General features: G+C 41.1%; 1 protein-coding gene across 2 annotated transcripts in view; it reads right to left on the bottom strand.

The window, feature by feature from the left end:
- The window catches only part of IGF2BP3 (insulin like growth factor 2 mRNA binding protein 3), a 113,116-nt gene that overhangs the window by 4,809 nt on the left and 85,386 nt on the right, over positions 1 to 22,921 (bottom strand). For both annotated transcript variants that reach the window (XM_014937845.1, XM_014937846.1), the window contains exons 12-14: positions 8,097 to 8,216; positions 4,053 to 4,127; positions 275 to 406 (exon numbers count right to left, since the gene is read on the bottom strand). In XM_014937845.1, the coding sequence (XP_014793331.1) occupies positions 275 to 406; positions 4,053 to 4,127; positions 8,097 to 8,216 (327 nt within the window). The remainder of the gene's footprint in view (positions 1 to 274; positions 407 to 4,052; positions 4,128 to 8,096; positions 8,217 to 22,921) is intronic.

Here is a 22,921-nt window from a genome sequence, read left to right as displayed (position 1 = left end):
CTGCAGATCTGACCAGGACTATCGGATTTTTGTTACACTATTTTATATATATTTTTCTAGATAAAATAAATCATTCTATGAGATCAGCTTCTCTTGACTCCACGCTTGGAGAAAGAAGAGCTTAACAGGAATAGCTAAGAAAATAGCACCTGCTTTAATGTAGCTTAAAAGGATTAGCTATTAGTTAACTAAATGTTTAAGCCTTATACACATATACACATTGAAAAAAGAACCATAACTGAACAACATTAAAAGTTTTATTTCAGCTACTTACTGTTTTGCCTCCTTTACCAATAACTCTACCAGCAGCATAGGATGGCACTTTTATATGAGCCTCAAGTTTCACTTCTTCTTTAGGTCCAAAGAAATTTTCTTCCTTAAGTTTTCCATAGATTCTCCCTTGAGCCTGCAAAAATGCTTTCAGTGAGCATCCTGCACTTACTGAAATCCAGTTAACTTAAAGAAATTCCACAGAAAGGAGAATTCTCAGTACACAACCCTGACAAAGCGGTTTTCCTAATAAATACAATAACTATTTTTCTAAAAGAAGTCTTTGTACCGAACTAGGAAGCAGCTCTGTCCAACTTTAAAGATTGCATGACAAGCCAGGAAATCATGGAGTAATTTAACAGAGATCATTATTATTCTGCTTTCTAAGTAGAAATATTGCTTTCAAAAGAAACTACTGCATCTCTGTAAAGAGTGGTGGAGAGAAGACCTATCTGGCTGAAGCATTTTTTATTACACCCAGAAGCACAGAATGCAATTAATTGGCTCAGAAATCCATTCTTTAAGGATCCTAAATGAAGGAAAAAAAAAAAAGCGCCACCAAATACCCCCCAAAGAAGTCACAGGATAAAGACTCCAATTAGAGCAACAGCTTACTTTTACAATCGATTACAATGTTCTTTAAAAATAAATAAATCTGAGTTTCCTTGATTTTCTAAAGGGAAAAATCAAACTGCTTAGATCTAAATAGCACCACGGGAACAGTATTGCTCTGACCAGCACACAGCTCCCTTTTCTGAGGAACACACAAGTGCCAGGTAGCAAGAAGAATGTTTTCTGAGACTCTGATTTTTAAACACGTTTATTTCCTTATCCCCTGCCATTCATCAGTGAATTCTTGAGAAACAATAGCCAGATTTTCTACTCTGCATCTCCTAGAGCCATCAAAAGAACATTTCTATTGAGATACTGGAGATACTCTGTAAAGACCATAAGCCTAGGACCCCAAAGCCTTTCTAGTTCAGATTCTTTATCACCTTATTTAAATCACCAGTGTACATCTTTACCAGTGTACAGTGTCACTCCATATGCACTAAACCCAACCATCTTACAGGCCACCACAGCAATGGAACATGAAAAGTTTTAAAAAAGATTGCATAATGTGATAATTATTTGAAATAGTGGCAGCTTATTTCATCTTATCTCTAGCCCATGTCCTAAAAGTCTACTCAAGTTCATGCTACTCTAAAATGGGTAAGATGAAAGACACTTTGTGACCTTGGAGCTGAAAGCACTCAGGAATTTGGGTCAGATTCCACCTGAAGAGTACAGAAAAACTCCAACCTAGTCAACACTATGGTTTTACAACCTAGGTAGGATACTGTAGGTTGTGGGACTCTGACACAGAGGACAAAAGCCACCATCTTTCCAGTGAGACAAAAGACTACACCAAAAAAAGCCCTACAAAAATTCAGTCCAACTTCTATGTTCTTTAACTGTTCACAGCCCTAGGATCAGAGATTCCTGCTCCAGGAAAACATTTTAAAAGGGTTTGCCAAGAGCGGATAAAATACTACTCCCAGCCATCACCTTGAGCTGGAGATTTTGAAATTATTTCCAAACTTATTAGACAGAAACCAGCGTAGCTGTGTATTTCGATAGCAATACTTTTCATGTGCCTAACACCTTGACAACCTGCCCAGGCTGCAGGGCTCCGTGGGAGAGCTACTACAGGACAAAAAGCGTGCATTACTGCTGAGTTATAAAGCAAGGTGGGATGCTGACTTTTTCAAAAGATAGGAGATGTATTTCCAACACCCCAAATCCTTTCAGCTCTTGGAATTCTTTAAAATAGTGAGGTAGTGGCTGAAATATGTTGCCTACACTAGATTCCACTTTGCTTGCACATGTCCCAGATCCAAGGCAACGCGTTCATCTCTGGATATTGGTGTTACACCTAAACTCTAGCGAGAACTGTAGCAGCAGCTGTAAGTGGTGGCATGTTCTCTTCCCGTTGCCTTGCTAATAGATAACCCCACAGACTGCAACATCCTCAGGCTGCTGCAGCAGAGGAAGAAAGGGGTGCAGCCACTGCAGCTTCCATGGACATGAATCACAGAGAGCAGAACACAATGTAGTGGGGAAAGGATGCCAAACTCACAGGCTCGGGGATGACATTGCCTCTCCAAGAGCTGGTTACTCATCTGAGCAGCAGCTATTCCCTCTTCAAGTTGTTGTGGACCCAGATTTACATTCTTGGTGCCTAACAAGCAATAGCCTATGCTTGAAGATAGAGAAGTCTCTTCTTAAACAGAACTTAAGGATGGCATTACTGAAGCTTGGCCCTGACTGGAAGGCATGCTTCGGGTTAACAGTGGTGATAAGTGAATGGACTGAGAATATCGGTCAAAAAGTAGTAAAAGACTGCAGGGACTGGAGCTGAAGGAAGCCCCCAGGGCTAACCCCTCTCCTTCACAAGTCCAGCATACTCGGGAGCACTGGCTGTGCTAGTACGTAGATCCCTCTTTGCAAGCAGAAGCCCAAGTGTAGAGAAGATTTATGTGTCTTTAAGCAACATAAGGACTGCAGAAAAGGGAGACTTTCCTCCTTGCATGATCCAGGTTGGGGAGAAGAGCTGGCAAAAGAACTCTGTGGGACTTCAAGTCTATCTTAGGGAGGAAGCCTAAGGAGGCTGCTCATGCAGCCTTTGCCTATGTGAGAAGTCAGGAAAAGGGATGCCCAAATCTACTTCAGCCTGCTACTGCTTGAGGCTAAGTTCACTGATACCTGATGGAAAGAAAAAGCAGCCAGAATCTGACCTTGTGCTGGTCCCAGGTTACAAGAGCACCCCAACACGTGGAACATGCCATGTGGCCAAGCCCACATGCACACAGAAAGCCTCAAGGAGACAGAGCTTCTAAATTATGCTTTGCCTTCAATAGCTTCTCAAATGTACATGGCAACTGAGCAATAATCCCAAATGCGTCTGGTTTGCCATTACCACTGCAAAATACCTCCCCTGATACTTCTCCAAAACTCCTTAAGGCATTAATGAAACTGATTCTAGATACACCTGAAGTTTGTGCACATCCTTCTTGCAAGATACCCTGAAGCAAAAATACGAAGACAAAAATGAGAACAGGCAGGAGAGCAGTGCCAGAACATGAACTCCCAAAGTGACTTTCTACCTGCTCTGGGCCTCACGTGTGACGAGGCCAGGCTGCTGCACCGAGCTGTCTGCATCACTCCTAACATGGGCAACTACTTTTAGGGTAACTAGATTTATCCCTTGGCACTTAAGGCAGAAGGCGTCTCCAGAACTCAAATGGAACATAAATGGAATAATCAGGTTGAGTATCTCCTTGTAGTTGCAGTGGAAATACAATTAGAAATCTTGTGTTTATCTGTAGAGCTACCCAAAAAGCATTTTCCATTTGGCATGCAACAGTAACCTGGGAAGACTCAGTCTCTCATCTTGTCAGCTTTGTTTTTTCAATTAATATAGTAAGCTGTTGTATGTATGAAGAGAGGCTAGAAAGACTGAAGTATTGTGCTCATTGACAAAAGGGAAAATTAGGAATGTAATACTGCCATAATTTCGTGTAAGTAAGAATCAAGCCTAGCATGAAACTCCCACCAGTTTTCAGGGGACCAGAACACAGCCTATATCCATACAACATACTTTGCATCAAAAGGAAAGCAAAAATCAAGTATTTACTAACATTCTGAATAAAATGGTACTTGGAACCAAGTGCTTTGTTTTCAATATTGTCCCTTACAGTCCAAAGGCCACTACAGACTGACAAGTTTTTAATATGTTGTACCTTGAACTGAGCTTCTGGAGGTCCAGTGATGATAACCATTCTCAGCTTGGCATCTGGTCCTTCAGCAGGAGCAATCTGGAATGGATAAACATAGCTTTTGGTAGCTCTCTTTTGAAGGAATAGTTTAAAGCCACCTCCTCCCCGTTTCAGTCTCACATTCTGTTCAAGAGTGAAAAATTATTCGTTACAGCAGCAGCATTACACTTCAGTCATGATGGGTTTGTTCTCTTTAAAGTGCATTAATTAGCTATAATGAAACATGGAGAAATTGGCTAAACCATAAGCAAATTTACTTCTGAAAATTAAAGGCATAGCTACTCATCCACATATGGCAAAATCCCACAAGCCATTTTCATGTGGCCATGAGTGATGCAAGACATGTAGCCTTCAAAAAGACAAGTATGGTTAATAGACCCAGATTCTCATCCCTACCCACTAACTTAAACAGTCTTTCTAACCAGCTTTGCTCATTAGCAAGAGTTTGCATCTGTCCCCCTGAGAGCAGAAGATCACTTTACTGTTGTAACTAATCAGATCCAAAACATTCCTCTATACCGGACAATGAGTTCGCAGTTTCCAAGGGGTTTGTATCTACAGACATTTATTTGTGTGACCCAAATAAAAATTAAGCTCCACCAGAGCTGAGACAGAGACGCCTGTAGGGTCTTTAGCAGTTCATGTCACCACAAAAGTAAGATTTCTGTGGGTGTTGTTCTCAGACTCCAGTGGCATTAAATAATTCACACTAGCCTCTGACATTCTGGATGAATCTTTTGTTTATCACAACTGACATTTCCATTGTTGCGTCTAGTATTACATAGCCACTGTTGAATGGGCAATATATTAAACACTACAGGATTTCATCTTAGCTGTTGGCATAGGGATGTTATTCATATTTAACAGCTGTAGTTTATTTCAGACAAATTACCAGTCACCATGCATCATTTTCACTAAAGAATTTTGCTAACCAAAGTTTATATAATTATTCATATTGTACCCTAAGATGGAGAAGACATTACATACTAGTTATCTGGTTTGCATATTTATTTTTCAACGATTTCTGCATTCCAATTGGCTATACCTAAAAATACACATTCATTTTACAGCAGTACATTTATATGACATGACGTTATGGTAAGGGCAAGCACAGACTAAACCCATTCATTCCTTGGAACACGAGTATTTCAGAGGGGCAAATCTTTAAGGCACATTTGAAGGCAGATGACTGATCCGAGCTCAGCCTGCTAATTGCCATTAGTCTAAAATGGACATCATACTTTGCCTTTCAGTCACCTCACCTTCTCTTTGTGAACCTTAATCTTCGCAGCCTAATTGAAATCTTAGGAAAAATATTTTCTATTGAGCCTTTGTTACATCTTATACGTGTTTAAATGTTCAGGGGCATTTCTTGCTTTGCTTTTATCTTCGAATGTCCTGTTCTCAGCAGCTGGAGTAAAACATAGCTAAGGGCTGGGAAAGAAACACGTATCACATCCAAAGGGGCAACCAAAGAGATTTTAGTGTTAATTTTGTCTGTCTGCTCTTGGAAAGAGAAGTTACATATGAATAAATAGTATCCAAGTGGTGAATTTTTCACTTTACAGATAAATAATTTTACATTCCTAAGCAGAAAACAACCGGTCTTCCATATGCCAAGTCACAAGCTGACACGCTCATACACCCAAAACCTACAATGCTCATCCCAACACCTTCAGAGACAGGAAGGGCTAACCGTGGGCATAATGTGTAACTAAGGAGATGCCAATGGTTCCCAGCAGGTCCCAGAGCACTGTAGCACAGGGTGGGCAGCAGAAATCTTTGCCTGGCTCCTTGACCGAGTAATCCAGTCTGCTGGAGCCCCACGCCGAGCTTGCGTTACCAAGCAATGACCCTTGGTGTAGGAGCACAACCTGGACTTGTCACCAGCCACACGTCCCTCTGAAACAAAGGGCTGCCCACCACAGCCTTATTGCAGATCCCCTCTGCATCTGCAGCTTATTTAGTCTTACTTCATGGCTAATGAGTTTCATCAGGTCTACAAAGCTGGGCAGGAGCACAAACAAGATGCACGTGGATGGAAAATGTTTTCTGTCTGTAACGATGTATAGCACAGTGCCATGTTTGGCTCAGAGCTCAGAGCATCATGCACAAAGACTTGCTTCCTCCACACACAACGTACAATTACCACAGTTTGGCAAGTTAAAGGTTACTCAGGCAGCACTCCCTCCAACTCTCGGCTAAAAACACAGATTCACTGATGATTCAAAATGTATTATTTTGCTCAGAAAGTTATGACAAAGGGTAGGTGGGTCAACACAAGGGAAGTTCAGAAGTTTTGAACAAGTTACCACTGTCACATTTAACACTTTGGCACATAAGCAAGCGTGCTGCTCCATGTTGTTCAGACAGATTACTGATGAAGTTGCATTTTTATTTTAATCGATAAGCATACATGTAACTTCCCAACTTATCAAGCATACCCTGTATCTGTACAATTCTCTTAAGATCTAATCTTTTTTCCACAAAAAAAAAATAAAAAAAGAATCGCTTTCACTTCATTCCTTCTGAAGAAACAAAAGATCAGAGCTCTAGCAAACTTTTAACTGAATTTCAATTAATACAGATATGTTAAATGCATTGGGTAGAGAGGTGCCAGCCAGCAGAGGAAGCCTGAGGCCACTGTTAGCCAGATGCGTGAGAAACACAGGAAACTCCCTTTCCACTAAATTGTCTTCCAAGGACCAACTCAAGAACTAGTTTGGACGGGTTCTTGGAGGTCCAGGTTATTTCACATTTCTGTCTCCACCTAGCAGTACCTTCCATATACCACTTAATCTTTAGGTACAAACTATAGGAACAGAGAGAGAAAGAGGAAATGCCCGTGATGCATCACACCTCCATGCAAGACAGGTTTGATAAAGAAAAACTAACACCTCTCACTTCCTTCTTTTCCATTTCCCCCCCACCAAAATATGATTATTAGTGCTCTACTAATGTAAACCATCTGGGTGGCATAACAACTATTTAATGTACTGCTCAATAAAGGAGGGAATTGGGCAGCTTGCCAGCGGGCTGACTGGTCAGTAAACAGATCGGCATTCGACAAACCACACACAACACTCATTCATCAGGGTTCCCCAATTATTTTGCTCTGCACACTTAGATGAACACCTTCCAAGCCAAGCCTTGCTGGCTTCACTGAGCTTAACTCATCACAGCCATCTCCTGCCCCTCTGTCCCTGAACTCCCCTGACCTTCGGCAGGTCCCTGCTCCACTCTAACAAGGTATTTCCAAAAAAAAAAAAAGAAAATCAATCATCTACAGAATATACTCCTGGGTTTAATGACATTAGTAGCAGAAACCCAAGGCCTTCTACAACTGCAACTGGTACTAACCCCTATACACAGCCAAGGAGGATTTCAAAAATTCAAACTTAGGCTTCCATTAGGTCAGCCTCTGAAAACCATCTTGTTCTTGGCTACATTGAGGTGGTCAACACACAGACAACTGGATGTTAAAGCAGGGTGCCAAGGTAAACATGCTGTCAAGGAACTGACCAACCCCAAGAGCTTGGAGGACACGGGTGATTTTAAAACATGAACCCTTCAGCCTGGAGTCATCCGAGCTTGACAACTCGGACCAATCCATCTGGAACAGCAAGAGCAGCCACAGCAGTAGGAGATTTCACCTGTGCTGCTGGTTTTAGAAGGGGAATTTGCCTCACCAATTTTCACTTTACCGAAAGTAAGAAGAAAGCCTTTAAGCAGTACATCATTAAGACTTAAGTCTGTTTCTAAGAAATTGAGACCACCAAAGTAGTTTTCTTTGCAGCTTATATTTCACACCTCAGGAGACGTTTGAAAACATGCTTCTAATTATCTTGTCTCAAGGAAGATTAAAAGATGATTTATAAACAAATGTACCATTTATCACATCACATTCTAAGCACGGAATGGGGGAGGACATTCATGAAAACACGGCTTGTGCAAACTTGCTGAAAGTGTCATGTAGAATAGAGAGAAAGTTAGTCAGTGTAATAATACCTTAATAGATGCGCCTGCAAAACGAGAAAGTTGTTTGATGTGCTGTCCCTGCTTGCCAATAATAGCTCCAACTGCCAAGGCTGGGATGAACAGATGAACAGTCTCAGACTCGGGCTGTTGCTGTGGGGAAGAAGGAAATATGCAGTGAATGTTTTTGAACATTACGAGTCAGACTGACAGGAAAACGGGTAGGGAACAGGCATGCATGGAAATGAGGGGGAACTCTTATGATGCCCTGTGATGTCTGAATAGTAAGGGTCTGGCTTTTTTCTGGGAAACACAAAATCCACAGAACATGAAAGAACAGTTTGAGCCAAAAGAGGATTCTTTCATCTTTTATAAAACAGTTGCCATTTTAATGCTTAAGAGTTTTAAAAAACAATCGTGGTGTTGCTTCTTCACGAGGCTTTCGTTCTTACCTGTCACTGTCTGGATGCTCTTCCACGTGCAGGACTCTGTAGACGAGGCTGCTACAAGTGGAGGGGCTACAGCCTGAGCAAGCAAACTCTTTCTAGTTTTCCTAGTTATTCTTTTAATTTTAGATTGTGCTGAGCGCAGCACAAAAAGCCTCAGAGTTACATATATGCTACAATTTCCTTTGTGTGGGAGTGATCTGGAATGATAGCCAGCTTGAAAACTGCCAGCGATTCCTCCTGTGTAACATTATGCAACAGTCGGAGCCTTGGCAGCGAGCCTCAAGCAGGCTAGTAAATTAAACGCCAGATTAGACGGTTTTAAAAGCGAGAGGACCCCAGCGCTGCGCCCACTGCACATCAGGCACCGCTGCAGCTCCCCACTGCTTTCAGCCAGACGTCCCAGCTGGAGAGCACAACACAACACTTGAGATCCTCTCTACGTGCTGCACAGCCGTGATGGAACCGCAGGGTTACATACGCCAGGGTAAACCATAACTATTTTATCAGCCTCAGGAGAGCTCATCTGGGACTAACGGAGCACCACTGAATACCTACTGCACTGCCATACCATTAATTTATCCACTTACATAGGGCTTACTTCTCAAAATCATTTCACACAAGCCATTCTTTGAACTGGAAGGTATTTAGGACTCCTCCCTTTACAGCGTTTCTTCCTCTAAGTGTTTTCTAATCCTCTATCCCTCCAATGTATTTTCAAAATTTGTTTCATTCAGTCTCAACAAGACAAAGCCGACAAGATTTTTCTCCCTGCAGAGGTATTTGAAGACAACGCAGCCATCCTCATCCTCACTTTCTTGATGCCCACCATGGAGACCAGCCTGAGCAGAGCACATGGGGCCAACCATGCTCATTCAACTTTGCCCACTTGTGTATTTTGGTGGAGATACAGGCCCACAAACAAACCCTCACCAAAGCAGACTTTTCTAGGATATTTTTAGAAAAAGATATGCTACATGCAACACAAAACAAAAAGCAGCTGCAATCCTAAAAAAAAGCTTTTTTTTTTTAATTTCAGTTACTTCTTTCAAGGGGAAGCAAAGTCCCTTTGCATTAACGGTAAACAAATCAGAACAAAATGCTTGTTTCCAAGTTTTACCGCTTTATTTTTGGTAAACACAAGTCAACTGTAACCTCAGGGGAAACAAATTCCAGGCACAGCTCCATGTACCAGGTGAAGAAACCCCAAAATAGGATATTGAGAATAGAAACACATTCTGCCAGTCGCTTTAGGTGTTCGCAACGGTTACACAATTTACCCTGTGTTTTCACACGTACAAGGCATCAGGATCCACAGTCAGCATATGTTGATTTTTCCCTGGACACAGGTTGCAGCCCTCCACACCCAGCCTCCCCACTCCCCTGTGTGCTTTGTGGCCAGAGGGATTGCAGATCCCGCTGATTTTTTAATGCGGGCAGTGGGCCCCTGACCCAAATAACCAGAGCCACACAAGGGGCAGTCCTGGAACAAGGGAGGAAGTGACAACAATTAGGTCAGGGCACGGGAAAAGGTGGGAACACCCCTTTTAATCTGCCTACAGATCAGTTTTAAAACGATCTCAAAACTACGCCCTGAAACTACATATTTGCAATGACAGATACCAGTCACTTCAGTATATATGTTACACCACTTTCCAGAAGATTACTCATTTTCTCCTCTTATTATTACAAACATCCTGTGAGCGTACTCATAGTAAGTCCTTTTACATGTTCATCGTGAATCCAGCAAAGATTTCCAGTAATTTGGAAATGCTCCTGTAGGTATGTATTTCGGAGAACTGTTTCTGAACGGATACAAATTCATGAGGCATTTGGGTGGGGTTTTTTTCTGGTTTTGTTACAAGGACCCATACTAACTGCTCTGGCTGTAGAGACAACCCCTCTCATCACCTTGACTCCTACCTTCAATTGCTCACACACGCTCCGGCTCCTGCAAAAGTCCACTGCCAAAGTTTCCTCTTCCACGTACAACTTCCAGTTAAACTTTGGGCAAACACACACAAACTTCCCAGCTCATTCGTACAGCGCTGCTACAAATCAAACATGTAGCTCGACTTGCTTTTCAGTAATTTACACAGCTTCTACCTAAATCCACCTCCAGACACATTTCTCTACCACTGAAACAAATCAAAGTTCATTACTGTTGTTTGCAGATATTTCCTGCCTTCCTTCTGTTGCCCATCTGCCTGCAGCACAGTATTCCCCTCTTCTTCCCAAAGCTCGATTTCCAGCCACTTTCCTTGGCTAGCATCAACTCGCCACCGAAATTCCTTTCTGCTGTCTCACCCTTGAACATGAAACACGTTCAAGGCAATGGAAGACAGAAGATGTACATGTGTCTTTCCAACTGTACAGTCAGCTCACCATAGCGCTCCCCCTCACCAGCCCTTCCTCATCATTTTGACTTATTGATACATTTCAACTTCTTTTTTCCTAAAAAACTTCTTTATTACTTTTGTGTGAGTTAACTTCTTTAACGTTAAACTTCCATTTGGGTGCAATAACTATATATATTTATTAAGGAATAGCGAAGAGTTTGTCGATACTGTTTATACACTGTACATTATACATTTCAAATTCTCATCTGCAGGAGCACATTGATACATACATATAACCAAATTTATCTCTAGTATAACATCAGGCAGGATTTAAAGAAATTACGGCCATTTCCTTACCCACACTGATTTTTAACCACTCAAAAACCATACTGTTTCATTTGTTTTAAAGCATGAACATCAAACACAACAGCTCTTTCTTCTGGCAGAAATCAAGTCTAGCAAAGACTTTCAAGAGAGTATCATAACACCAAGTTCAATTTATTAGCTGTCCACCTCCTTAGCCACAATAATTTTAAAGTCCTTTTGTATTTACTGGAAGACTGTCCTCCAAGAGAAACACATCAAAACGTAATGCAATGACTACACCACCCATCAATCTTACAGATGCTTCTGAGGATCTTAGGATGGAAGAAAATCAACTATAATTTAATCTTCCCCACGCCACGCCACATAAGTCATAGAGCTTTCCAGGAACTTCTAGCATGAGTTATATCAGAAATAGATTCCTAGATCTTAAACATATGTTAGAAGCACTAAATTTAGGAAACTAATTTCCCACTGTGTGGAACCCGAGCTTCAACGTTCACTCCCTTAACAAAGCCAATTTTGCTTAAACACATACTTAAAACTAAAATATATATGTGTATATATATCTTGGAGAATATCTGTCTGTATTGACTTTAGAGAGCATCCTGTGGTGCATTTTTTACTTCAGAATTTTAAGGGTCTTACCATTATAGTTATTAACATTTAGACTGAAAAGTACTAAAATTTAAGTGGCATTCATTTGTTACTGAAATTGGGAAGTTCATCAAGTCATGGAATTAGTCACCAACTAATTTTTGACAACTTGGAGAATTTTGTGCAATTTTTCTCCTCTTCCCCACTCACATTATTCCCCCACTTCCCACCCCACCCCCGACACACACAAGAAAATAATTTGTTCAAGACCAGCCCAGCCCTGGGAACTGTCAGAAATGTGGAAAAAAAAATCATTTAAAATAGTAACCTGGGTTTTCCAAGATGTACAGTCCATACGTTCGCCCTACCTCATGAGTAACTGTCTCGGAGACCTGTGATGCACAGACCACCTCTTCTCCCCTAGCAATATTTGTGGGATGGGCTTAAGACTGGTCTACCCTAACACTGAACAGGGTCAAACAGTATGAAGCAAGTTAGATCTTTTGGGCAGTGGGGTGGGAGGCCTGCATACACTTGAGGAATATGGCTTTGGGGAGAGAAGTTTCTGTCTCGCATAGCTGTGGCACACAGTTAGACACCACCAAGTTGTTTACTCAGATGGAGAGCTTAGCTTCTTAGAATTAAAAAAAAAAAAAAAGAAAGAAAAAGAGAGTGCTCTCCAGAAACCAAGATTTCTCAGTTCTGAAAAACCAGATTGTTGAATAGCATGGTGACCAGAAACAATTAATTCAGTTCATAAACATCTGATAATACTTGCTTTGTTTCTACAAAAATCAGTATGCTTTAAACACAAAACAGGCTCGATAAGGAGTTTTCATCTATATCCAGAACATTTAACTAATGAAAACAGTTTTAAATGCTGTTCTTGTTCATTAATTGGATTCCAATTGCCATCCAAATGTAGCCCAATGAAAATCACAAGTTAAAAATTAATCAAGCAAATAAGAAAAGCACCATTCATCTTTTTTTTTTTAACAGAAAATGGAAAAAATTTATTAACCAAAGCAAATGCTAAACTGCATACTTGTTTAAATAGATATTCACTGTTTAAATAGATATTCACTGTATTAGCAAAGGGTAGTTGTAGTGATATGGACTACACTAAAGCTTTCAGAAAGGTAACTAAAGTACAGATGTAAAACTTGATAAGTCAACTTAAATCAGATTTCCTGCTTGCTCATTTAAGTCATGATTGAAAACAGTGATCTATCAGAGATGTAAATTCATCTACCCCATTGGATGAAGCTAAGCCACTGTTTCTGCACACCAGTAGCTCTAATGTTTTAAGCCTCGTCCAAGTCTTTTTCCTGTAGCAGCTTGGATACACCTCCTTCCATACCTCCTGCAAGTCCCTGAACACCAGCCATCTGTCCCTAGCCTAAGAGCCCATACCAACTATTTCTTTAAAAAAAACCCAAAGATTCCCACCTTCTCCATGCAAGATGTAGCTTAATCTGCTCCTAAATCCTGTAACCCCTGGCTGCTTCCCCATTTTACTGGGCTAACCTGGAGCCCCTGTGCACTGCAGGTGCCATCAGGATGGTCCCCTTCACTCTAACCAGGCTCTGCAGCCCTGCAGAAGATATCCCCAGGAGAATTCTCTGCTGTCATCCCAACCATGTCTTATCTTCCTCTTAGCAAAGTGACTGAGCAGAGCAGTCATTTCTTAGTTTCTAAAGCTTCAGCTGGAGTAAGGCTCTTCCCCTCTTCGGGATATCGCCCCATGCCCTACAGCATAAGGGCTACTTCTCCACACCAGAGCTAGAAGCTGAGGACTCCCAGGTCCTTGGGATAAGCTTACTGTAATACTTCTGCCAAGGCATGGTGCATCAGTCCTAAAAACTGCCCAAAATCACACACAAGGAAGAGAACTCTTCCCTTATCTGATAGATCACCAGAAGGAAAAGCATTCCTCCTCAATCTCACACTTGTATAACAGCCAAAGCCTGGCCAGGCAAGCATGAACATTCAGAAAAGTAAAGCTATGATTCTTCAGACAGATGGTGGTAGGTAAAAAAGTAAGTCCCAAACCACCAGAGTTGGGGGAGTGGACATTGTATTTGGAGAATGGTAACTTAAAAACCAAACCAAAACAAGAAAACCAACACACAAAAAACCAAAAGTTCTAAACACCCAAATACCACCAAATAGAAAAGTTTTGCCTCCTTTCTTCTTCCCCAAGATGAACTCCCCTCTCTTGCTTTCAGCTGACGCTGCTGCAAGGTCAGTCCACAGCTCCCTCAGTCAGTATAAGCGTGTGATCCCACCCATAGCAGGGCTAGTAAGGGGACATGTTTGTTATTTAAGTCCCTAGTGCTAACTTGAGCTTTCATCCCAGTCTATTTCTGCAAGCCTGCCAACAGTACAAGGTTTTTTTCCAGTTGTGTTTTTAAGTGTCTCCATAGAACCCTTGCTCCATCAAATGTATGAGGTTGGGTAAATCCATGGCAACATTTGGGATAGGGTTGTAAATCTTTAAAAATATCATACCCCCTGAAGTAAATAGGATTTTGTGCCAGACATCAATGGGACCAGAATCAGATCTTTGCTGGTTTCTAAGCTCATTATGCATCTCTGGTATATGTTTTCATTTACTCTAAATGTATTGCAAATTAATTACCTTAGGATGAGACATTTATTTTAAGTCACAAAGTCATGCTATCCATTTCTAGCCAGGTTTTTTAGCTGCGAGGGAAATAATTAAAAACTATTTTAAGACTGCATGGAACAGTCTCAGCCAATGTTTGGCTACCATCTAGCCCAGTGGGTTATTGGTGGCTTTTTAAAGTAATAAACAATTCTACTTTGTAGAATAAAAAAATACAACCAGTAGATGACTGCATTAAAAAGTTCTCTTTTGCCATTTTGCTCCTTCCCAACTGCCATGATCACCATCACCAGGCAAGGCAGATTTACAGATGACTCACTTGGTTTTCAGAATACCCCAAGCTTTGTCAGGAAGTGAGGTATCATTTTATTCAAACCCCCTACCAGACCCAAAGCCAAAATTTAAACCATGTTTTTGCAATGCACTGTGAAGAATTATACTGGCCTACAGCTATACTAAATGGTCTTGTTTACTTAGTAATAAAAACTTGCAGCAAGGGGAAACCAACATTAAGCCAAGTATTCTTGAAGACATTCCAGTAGGATTCAATGCATTAATAAAAAGTCAGCTTTTCACACCAGTGAAAGAAATCCTAGTGTATTCATTTTCCAATGCTAACACTAAAAATTTAAGCCTTTATTGGAAACAAGAGACTCATTAAGGAAAACTGATTTAAAGTCTTGGTAGATAGGTCTAAAGTGATCCACAGTTTTACAACATCCTTGCAAATACCTCTTGGGTCACCACCTTGTACATCAGCTAAAAAAGTTGCTGCCCATGTAACTTCAACTGGAGCCTGAGGTCCCCCCACCCTTCTACCTTTTTGGGTTTCTTTAGATCAGGCTTAAGCCCATGCTGTGAGTATAAAACCTTCTGCCACGTTCACTACCTAAAGAGCCAGGACTACGCTCAGAAGGCAGCAAAATATAATTTAAAAGCAGCAATATGTATTTTTGACATTGGTCTGGACACCCTGAAGCATCACCCACTTTCCCATGCACAAACTGTACTGCCACCATCCACCCAGGGCTGCTTCTACACTTGGACCCCAGACTGATGCAAGAAGCAGGGGTGGTGGGAAGGATTTCGAAGTATGACAAGGAAATCCCCCACAGCAGCTTCAACATCATGCTTGCAGCAGCCTTCTCCCAGTGTGGCCATCTCTCTCCACCATCCAGGTCTCTGGGCTGGCAACTTGCTATGTTCAGAGTGGAGCTGGCTCCCCCTTTACCCTGCAAGCATTACTGCTGCATCATGTAAGAAAACATTGTGTCTCCAGATGAACCAAGACCATGACCCTTTCTGAGGCAATCAGCCCACAGCAAGGCCAGGCATCTCTACCTCTCCCTCCTCATCAGTCCTGGACACCCAGAAAGTTTCTCATGTGGGTGGGAGCCCTGTGTCCAGGTAACTGAGCTGGTCCTCTCCTCCTGGTTGAAAACTTAAGTAAAAACCCCTGTCTGCATTTCCAATTTGTGGACTACCACATTTCAACACCTGAAACTCAAACACAGCTGGTTATTACACAATGGTCAATACCTTAAGTGAGATGCTACTAAAATCATCTCACTTAATACTACTCACTCCATTTCTTGGCTCTCAACTTTAGTACTTTTCATCACCATCGTCTTCTACCTGGCAAGCCAAGGGGATCTCCTCAGACTACTAGAAGTCACTAACAGGACCGCACCTATCAGAAGTGTTTCCAACATGAAAACCTAGCCAGGAACGAGGGGGTAGAAATCACAGAAGCAGAGAAGGAACATTTTCTGGCAGGCTGCTTATAAGGCATTTCACAAGCAGGAACAGGTCTGACATATTTCTGAACATGGCATGAACTTTTTGTTTTTGCAAAATTTGATTGGCCACAATGCCAAAAAAAGCAATCTGCCACCTTTTATTCTGAACTGACAGCCAAAAGCAGAAATCAACATAAGGAACAGATTGTGAAACTGCGTAAGCAGGAATTTTGCTGGTCATTCACAAGCAGCGAGTGTAGGTATTTGGTGCTGCAACACTGCACGACCACCAAAACAAACCACTTCCACTTTAAAAACCATGGCTGTGACACATCAGCCGCATGGGTACTCCAGAGTCCTAGAAGTTGCCCATGAAATCTGTGGCTTTGAAAGATACAGGTACTCATCAGCTCTGGTTTACAAAGACACTGGTCTCAGATTCCTTGGCAGCTGCAAGAAAAACAGGTTGTGAAAACACAGAAAGGTCACTTATTTTTTCATTATGTTTAATGAACAAACAAAGAGATGGAGCCAGCTACACCAGAATGAGAACTTGACCTATTTTTGTTCCTGGCCTGAAGGAGCTCAGCACACTCTAGTAACAAAATATTATTTGGCACCTTAAGGAATTAAATTTCAGAAGATGCTGAGCCTGGTACTTAAAACTTGGAAGTCTGAAATGTTCAAGGGAACACTGATTAAATCACCTTCCTATAACGAGAACCAGGGAGCTGGGGACCAGCACAAATTCTCATCTTTTGTCCCAAGGCACTACAAATATCAGTACAAGTATTCAAACCTGCTGTGAGGAAGAAGCCATTTTTATTTTTAAAAGTACACATTACTAGTTAGTGAGTGATGCTATTTGCATTATGACAACCTCAGAACCGTAAAAAGAGCTATTAAGAATAACTGGAGGCTTCAACACCTCAGAAGAAAAAAATGTCAACTGTCAACTTGCCTTATCTTTGTACATCATACAGCACCAGTCGCATTTTTGCCTCCCTCACTGGGGGCCAGTCTATCTCCAGAGGCAGAACAGTTTCTGATTACTCTGGACTTGGGTCACTGCCACCACAGCATGGTAGGAGCAGGAGACTTCGAGGTGGTGGGAGGACCAGCCATTTTCTCCACAGTCCCACGATGTTATGCACCATGGAGCTAGTTTCTTAGTTGTCAAAAAAGCATCATGAATTAATTTAAGAAACTAAGCAGCAGGAAAGGTGTATTCAAGGCACTGAGGTTAAAACACTAGTAGCTTTTGAAGATTGTTTTTCAGACAATGCTGTTGTCCTACAGTGCCCTCCTTAAGATTGTGTGTGCTGCACATGTATGGTTTTCATTTCACTGACAGAAAACCATTTAGGAAAAACACCGCCAAATCCTACTTCGTTCCCCAAACCACATCCTCTTTTGGCTGTAGGACAGATCCTCACAAAATCATCTACTGCTTAACAAACTAGCCAAATTCGGGCAAAGCCACTTACAACTACACACATTATAGATGCACACACATTACTACCCCTGGGTAGCAGTTGCACAAGCTAATTCTACCAAACCCAGACATCCAAAGGAGCCCAACTCCACCAAGTAAGAGTCAAAGTACCTGGAAACATAGGTCAGTTTTTCCTCCTCCTTGGCTCTCATCTATGCTCAGGGCATCAAATGAAGGCCCTCAATGAAGCAATTTTTCATTTTAAATTACTTTTCTTTCCTGCCAAAAGCATAATACAGTTATTTCTTCTCTCACATCTACGTGATATAGAAGATCTCTTCTTTACTATTATTAAGACAATTAATGGAGAATAAAGAATGAATTAATACAGTTATTTCTTCTCTCACATCTACGCGATATATAAGATCTCTTCTTTACTATTAAGACAATTACTGGAGAATAAAGAATGACTCTTTCTTGACCACAGCATCTTCTAAGGAGAAAGTTTTCCATTGGCATGTTCCTCACCTGCAACAAAAAGCTTCAAGAGATGGCAAAAAGAATAAAGGAAAGCAACCTATCAGCCTACCTGTACAAGACCTTTTTATTGTCATCAGAAAAAGGTGGTTTAATTTTGTAGTTTTGTTTACTGTAGAAAACTACCTCTTTTTTTCCCGTTTCTAGAAGCCTCTATGCACATCACGTAACCTGAAAATTAACTGTGAGGCTAAAGAAGTTAGAAAGAGGGCATTTTGAGGGCAGAGCTTCAGCAAGCTACAATGGGTGTGCAAAAAGACCAGTAGAGAAAGCAGTCCTTACTGTAAGCACAGGAGCATCTCTCCACCTCAGCTACCTTTCACACAGCAGAAGGTCATCTGCCTCCCACAGGACCTTATAGATGCAGGAGGGCAGAAAGCTGCCTACTTCTCACCTTCCTATACGTTTGAGTACATCTGCCATGTGACATGCTGGGACCCTTTAACAGGAAAATTAATTCTACTGCCCCATTTCAGGACATCCAAGGGCAGGATAAACCCTCTGCACGTTAGCCCTCCTTTCCCCCACCCTCTCGGGATGCCAGCTTTCAGACCCAAAGGTTACAGTAGACATGCAGTCAGATGTACAATTAAACATGTTTCAGCTGTAACTGCTTAACCCCAGTAGATGAGCCAAGCGTGTTTAATTGCATGACTGTACACAGTTGAACTCTAAGACAAGGAATTCTTGTTTGTTTGGAGCTTTAAAATCTTCAGCGTTGCAGAAGAATAAACTTTTACTCTTGAGAGACAAGCATGTGCATATTCTCCCCGAAGGTCCGAAGATAGAAACAAAACTTCATCAAAACAGCTTTGAGCAGTACAACTCTGTATCTGTAGCCGTTTGGCTGGGATATTTTTTTAAAACTTTTTTTTTTTTTGTGGAAAACATTAGCACAGGGCATATTCACTTTTGCAGAACCTTACTCTCCTCCTCATACAAATTCCAATTCTTCGTGCAGGTGCTCAGCTCATGACATTCGTTACGAGTGACAGTGGGCAGAGTAATGGAACTATTTGCAATTGTGTCAAATGCTCGTGTGTGTTGCAGTTTTAAGTGCAGAGTTAAGGAGAAAGATTTAAGGATAAACAGAAAGTGGTGGCTCTCCAGACCCAAAAGCAGCTGGACAAGACATCAACTACGAATAGGTACAGAAAGGTTGCTGGTCCTTAGTATGGTCACACAAGGTCACACGTTCATGAAAAAACAAAACAAAAACAAAAACCCAAACTTAGTTTTATCACCAGGAACAGAAGAGCAAAATCATGTCCATTTGACAGTAACAAGAACTTAAACGCTAATATTCTTAACCTAGACATGCCTTAAGTCCTTTTTTAAGCCCTACGTTTTCCTCAAGCCTTAGAACACTTCAGTGATTCCCACATGTTCCAATTTACCTGTCCTTTTAGGAGGACAGATAAAAGTATATATACCTTGGATTTTTGCAAAAACAAACAGGAAAATTCAGGAATTGAAAGACAATATGCAATTCCATTGCATCCCTTTTAAACAGCTTCTTAGTGAGAGATAAACTGCCTCTCGTTCAACTAAATTAGATGAAGGTCTATGCAGTAAGACTTCGGTGTTCTCCACGATGGTTCACACCGGTGCATATGGACCACAGAGAATGCAGTATCTCCATTACATGGAAACTGTTCTCCTGAACATGACCCAGTATAAGGAGGCAAATGTAAACCAGCGTTTAATAATATCACCACCTCTTAAATTTGTGGCACTGAACTACTCCTGAAGCAGCTGGAGAACACTGTTTATGCTCTCGTCAAATACACCTTAAAGTTTTGCACGAAGAAGGAAAGGATGAAGCATCACACAGCTAAACCTATCAAATTACTCAGTCCCAAACTTCTGAAAACTCAGTTTTAAGAATACTTGGCTATGGCTGTATACGGGTGTATATATGGGTGTTCAGAGCTTGAAGTGACAGGTCTGGCAACATAACAAAACCCTAGATCTGTTTACTATGCAGATTTTTCTCTTTCCACCCATATAAAACTCCAGCATCAGGAATGTGACAGACACTAGTTTCAACAATTAAGATGACACCTCAGTTTCTTTGGGAACACGAGGTCAGAGCAACACCTTGTCACTACAAAACAGAATATATAAAGGATCAACTCCATGCGAATTCTCTTCTAAAAATGCCCAAAGCTTGCCCACCTACCTCTTCTGACCCAAGGGAGAGCCACTTGTGAGTCCATCCCCACCACAAGGTGAAGAAAGGGTCCACACATACAAAGATATTCAAAAAAAAGCTTCATAACCCTCAGGCACATCATAGCAGGGTCCCAAGGCTCACTATGCGGTTTGTAAGCACACATTCACAAAAGGGTTTAAATGACTTTAGATGCCAAGAGACCTCTGATGAGGAACACACCTTTGCTCAAACAGGGGACAGGGAAGAGCCACCCATGCCCAGTCCTGAGCAGAAGGCACAATTCACACTGATAAAAATAAGCAAGACAGCAACAGGATACACTTCTAATACCCTGATGGCAGCAGTGTTTTCAGAAGGGATTTTCAGCTGCCTGAAAGGGATATCCTCAGTGCCAACTAAGCGGTGCTCCCAAGTGTGCAAGGACATCCATTCAGAACAACCCAAAGGGACTTGGGCTGCCCTAACTCTTTTACCAAAACAAGAAATGTGGTAGTGAACAGCTCATAGGTAAACGGACATAAAGTCTCCTTGTGATTTCTTCATTAATGCTTTTTCTAAGGCCTTTTTTTCCTGAAGCCTCTTTTACTCACACAGATTTTTTATTTTATCTTTTAAATCCCTTGTGAGCTCTCCTAGATCTCTCTCTGCGGTTACCTTTAGCCTTTCACATTGTTTCCATTTCTTCTTCAAAATATAGCCAGCCCTTTTCTGTTGTTTTTTCTGCTTCTACAGGCCCCCAAAACCCATTTAATCAGTGTCTTAAAAGTTGTTCTACTAGAGAAAGAAAAATTATAGAAACTAACTTCATGCACAAGCAAGATTTAAAAGTATTTTAAAAAAAAACACAAAAAGATGGAAACTGTTTTCTGGAAAACTGTATCAATTAAGAGACAAACCCATAATTTTCCTTTGATTTTCTCTCCCCAGAAAAAAGCAATCTGAGGGGCTGACTTGCCTAAAGCCCACAGAACCACTTGCTCTTTTGCAGATAAGGTCACAGGTAAGTAAGAAAAGGTGAAAGAGTTTCAACTGTTCACTCATTTGCTTCAGAATCCCTTAGTTTCAGGTTCAGGGGCTGCCTTGGTAGCACCCCCAACCTCCAGAAAATCCATCAGAGTTTGTCTTCTGAATGTGAGAGTTTATCCCTTCATTTTGCACCTTAGCTTGTCACACATTTAGACTAACTGGAACGAGAACTTTTGCAGGAGGACTGAGCAAACAGCATGAACAGGAACAAGAGAGAGTTCACACAGTGTGGTCCTTCCAGCTGCAAAGTCCCCCTGCTTCTACAGAACACCACTTGTTTCTTGATGTCTTTTTCCATATATGTTGCCACTACCTTATTCCCAGAAACTTGGAAACTGCCAGAGATCTAGCAGGCCAAAAAAAAAAAAAGTGTATCTTGTTGAGGGGGAAAGGTGCACTGGCAACAGAGACAGACACGAGTAAAACTTAAATCGGAAAATTCAGCACCATTTAGGTGCATGTTTAAAGGAAAAGCAAGAAAGAACCACAACAAAAGGAACAAGTGGGAAATAAATGAAAATAAACTAAGCAAGAAGGAGAACTGTAGGCTTACAGAATGTGAATCTCAAGAACAGCAAAGTAGTTTGCAAATCTGGAGTAAAAAAAAAAAAGAAAAGGCTACAGTTTTCATACACTAAAGAAAGTTACGTAGTGTTAACAAATCTCTGCCAGTTTCTCTTAAAAAAGAAAAAATAAATTGAGGCAATCCATTACCACAGAAGACGTTTTGTACAACACAATTAAGGAAAAACCTGGGTTAGTTTAGTTTGTCACTCTAATCAAAGTGCAGAGGGACGAGGGGGAATAGACAAATTTGTTTGTCATAAATAGAGGCACTGCTACCAGCAGTAAAGCAACCAAGTATAAACATATTTCCGTTGTAGTTTTCATTGGAGCACTTTTTTCCTGATAAAGCCACTATTATACTTAATATAGTTAATAATGCATTCATAACACCCAAGTTGTTCATTCCCACAAACAATGCTAGGCATGTGGAATTTTTCCTGTTCCTTACAGTGACATTTTCTTGGCTTCTTCCTCTGGGAAAAATATTTAGGCAACAACTTCCCTTTAGTGCAATATATATAGACCCACTTGAGTTATTTGATAAAGTTCAGTGCGTTTTGCTGCTTTTTCACTTTTCTAGTTTGTGAAAACCTCCGACTCAACTCCCTGGATGTTACTGTTGAGCAAAGAAGAGGGCACTGTCAGCCACGTCAGAATTTGGAAAGCTCTGTCACCCACTTGCTAGAATGTTTTGAAAACTCATCTTCTATTGAGTTGCTAACAGTAACCACCACCAGAACCAGGGAACAGAGACGAAAGATCACCTTCTCTGTGTAATGAGAATGAGTAAGATTCCGTTGACCTTTTTCACCTATTTCTTAGAGAGCAACGTGGCAAGTAAATCATAGCTTTCTGAAGATAAGTCTATGTAATTTAAATCCTATATTTTTAGCAGAACTGCATTTCAACAGGGCTTGTACATTTATAAATCTACTACATTAAAACAAACGTTTTAGCTTTAGTTCCCTGCTTTATGACAAGAGATCATTTTTCCCCTTCCATATCAACAGGAATACAACTGCAGACTAGCATTATTAATTGCA

The sequence above is a fragment of the Calidris pugnax genome, unplaced genomic scaffold, assembly GCF_001431845.1.
Source record: "Calidris pugnax isolate Ruff unplaced genomic scaffold, ASM143184v1 scaffold11, whole genome shotgun sequence".
NCBI lineage: Eukaryota > Metazoa > Chordata > Aves > Charadriiformes > Scolopacidae > Calidris > Calidris pugnax.
The sequence above is the reverse complement of the archived record's forward strand: the minus strand, read 5'-3'. Positions and strand labels throughout refer to the sequence as shown.